The 1,312-nt window shown below is 66.1% G+C and overlaps 1 protein-coding gene across 1 annotated transcript in view; it reads right to left on the minus strand.

Moving 5' to 3' along the window:
* H696_00121 (hypothetical protein) overlaps positions 1–670 on the minus strand; it is a gene marked incomplete at its 5' end in the record, with an annotated part of 5,743 nt that extends 5,073 nt beyond the window's left edge. The window contains one exon of the mRNA XM_009493955.1: positions 89–670. Coding sequence (XP_009492230.1) covers positions 89–670 — 582 coding nt within the window. The remainder of the gene's footprint in view (positions 1–88) is intronic.
* Positions 671–1,312: the final 642 nt, after the last annotated feature.

The following is a 1,312-nucleotide window of genomic DNA, read 5'->3' on the forward strand; positions in this document are numbered from 1 at the left end:
GGCTGTCCCACCTACGGGCGGACCAGGGCAGAGGGGGGGGGGGGGAATAAAAGGTCCAAGGAGGCCCAAAGTGGGCCATGCAACGCACACGATAGGACACGGCTGCCGGGGCAATGCCCGGCGGAGAGGCCGGCGTCTGGAAGGGCGACCGGCCACCCACCGAGGGGGGGAAGGCCGCGGCTGGGCTCTGCCCGGCCGACGCGCGGCTGTACATGCTGCCCCCGGTGCCGATGATGCCGGCCTCCGAAGGCAGGCGCTGTTGGCCCGAGTAGCCGTACGGGGTGTTGGAGGGGTGGATGAAGGGGCTGCTGGCGTTTGTTGCCCCAGTGTACCCCTGGTACCGGCCTACCTGGTGCGAGCGAGCATCGAAGGCCACGGGCGAGGTGCGCGATGGCACCCCATGGCGCTGGAGACCATTGTACTGCACACGATTGAGTTCCTCCTCGGTGAGCAGGTCATTGGCGCTGATGTTGTTGTAGCTGTTTGGCCCGCCGCCGGAGAGCGACGGCAGGGACCCATCATCCTGCAGGTCCAGGATGCCTGGCAGAGCGTCACCAAGCGGCTGGGCGCCCTCGGCCACTGGGGGCTGAGCAGGGCTCGTTGGATCGGCACCCGGCGGAAGGGCATCCCGCTGCTCGCCGGGGCGATTACCCTCGGGCGGAGGGGTCATATTGGCGGTCGGGCCGGCGACTTGGAGGGCCGAGTGAGGACCGTGGGAGGGGGGTATGCGCGAGGCTGGGCAGATTGCCACTTGCTGGTTTTCGAGGGACGTGAGGGGAGGGCGTGATGCCTTTTTCATTGTGGGGAGTGGGATGTTAGTCTTTTTTTTTTTCTTTGCTCCCCACCAGGGGTCTTGGGGCAGGGGGATATGGCGGCGAGCTGGTGGGACGGCCGGCCCGACGGCCAGTGCGCCAGCCATGAATGGGCAATACCTTGGAAGGAAACGATGAATGTATGGGAACGAGCGACTGAGGAGACGACTGGGAAAGCGGTGGAATGGGGGGAGGGGGGGGAGGGGTCGATGATGAGAAATAGAAAAGGGATCCTGGTGTCCCGGCCGTGGGGCAATGAGGGGCGGGGGAGTTTCACAAGACGTTCGGTCCCTTGTGGCCACCTCTGTCTCGCTCTCCCGGTTGGCCACCCCCCGGTCTGCCAGCCGCTCCCCATCCGCGTCATCAGCCCAAGCGTCTCGGCCTCTTGCATCACTCTCTGTATGGGGTCGTCAGTCCAGCCGAGGGGAGTCCCCGCACCCGCAGCGAATGGTCCCGGTATCTGCTCGTACTTTCGCTCATGACTACCGCGCCCCCCCCCC

The sequence above is a fragment of the Fonticula alba genome, assembly GCF_000388065.1.
Source record: "Fonticula alba strain ATCC 38817 unplaced genomic scaffold supercont2.1, whole genome shotgun sequence".
Taxonomy (NCBI): domain Eukaryota; order Rotosphaerida; family Fonticulaceae; genus Fonticula; species Fonticula alba.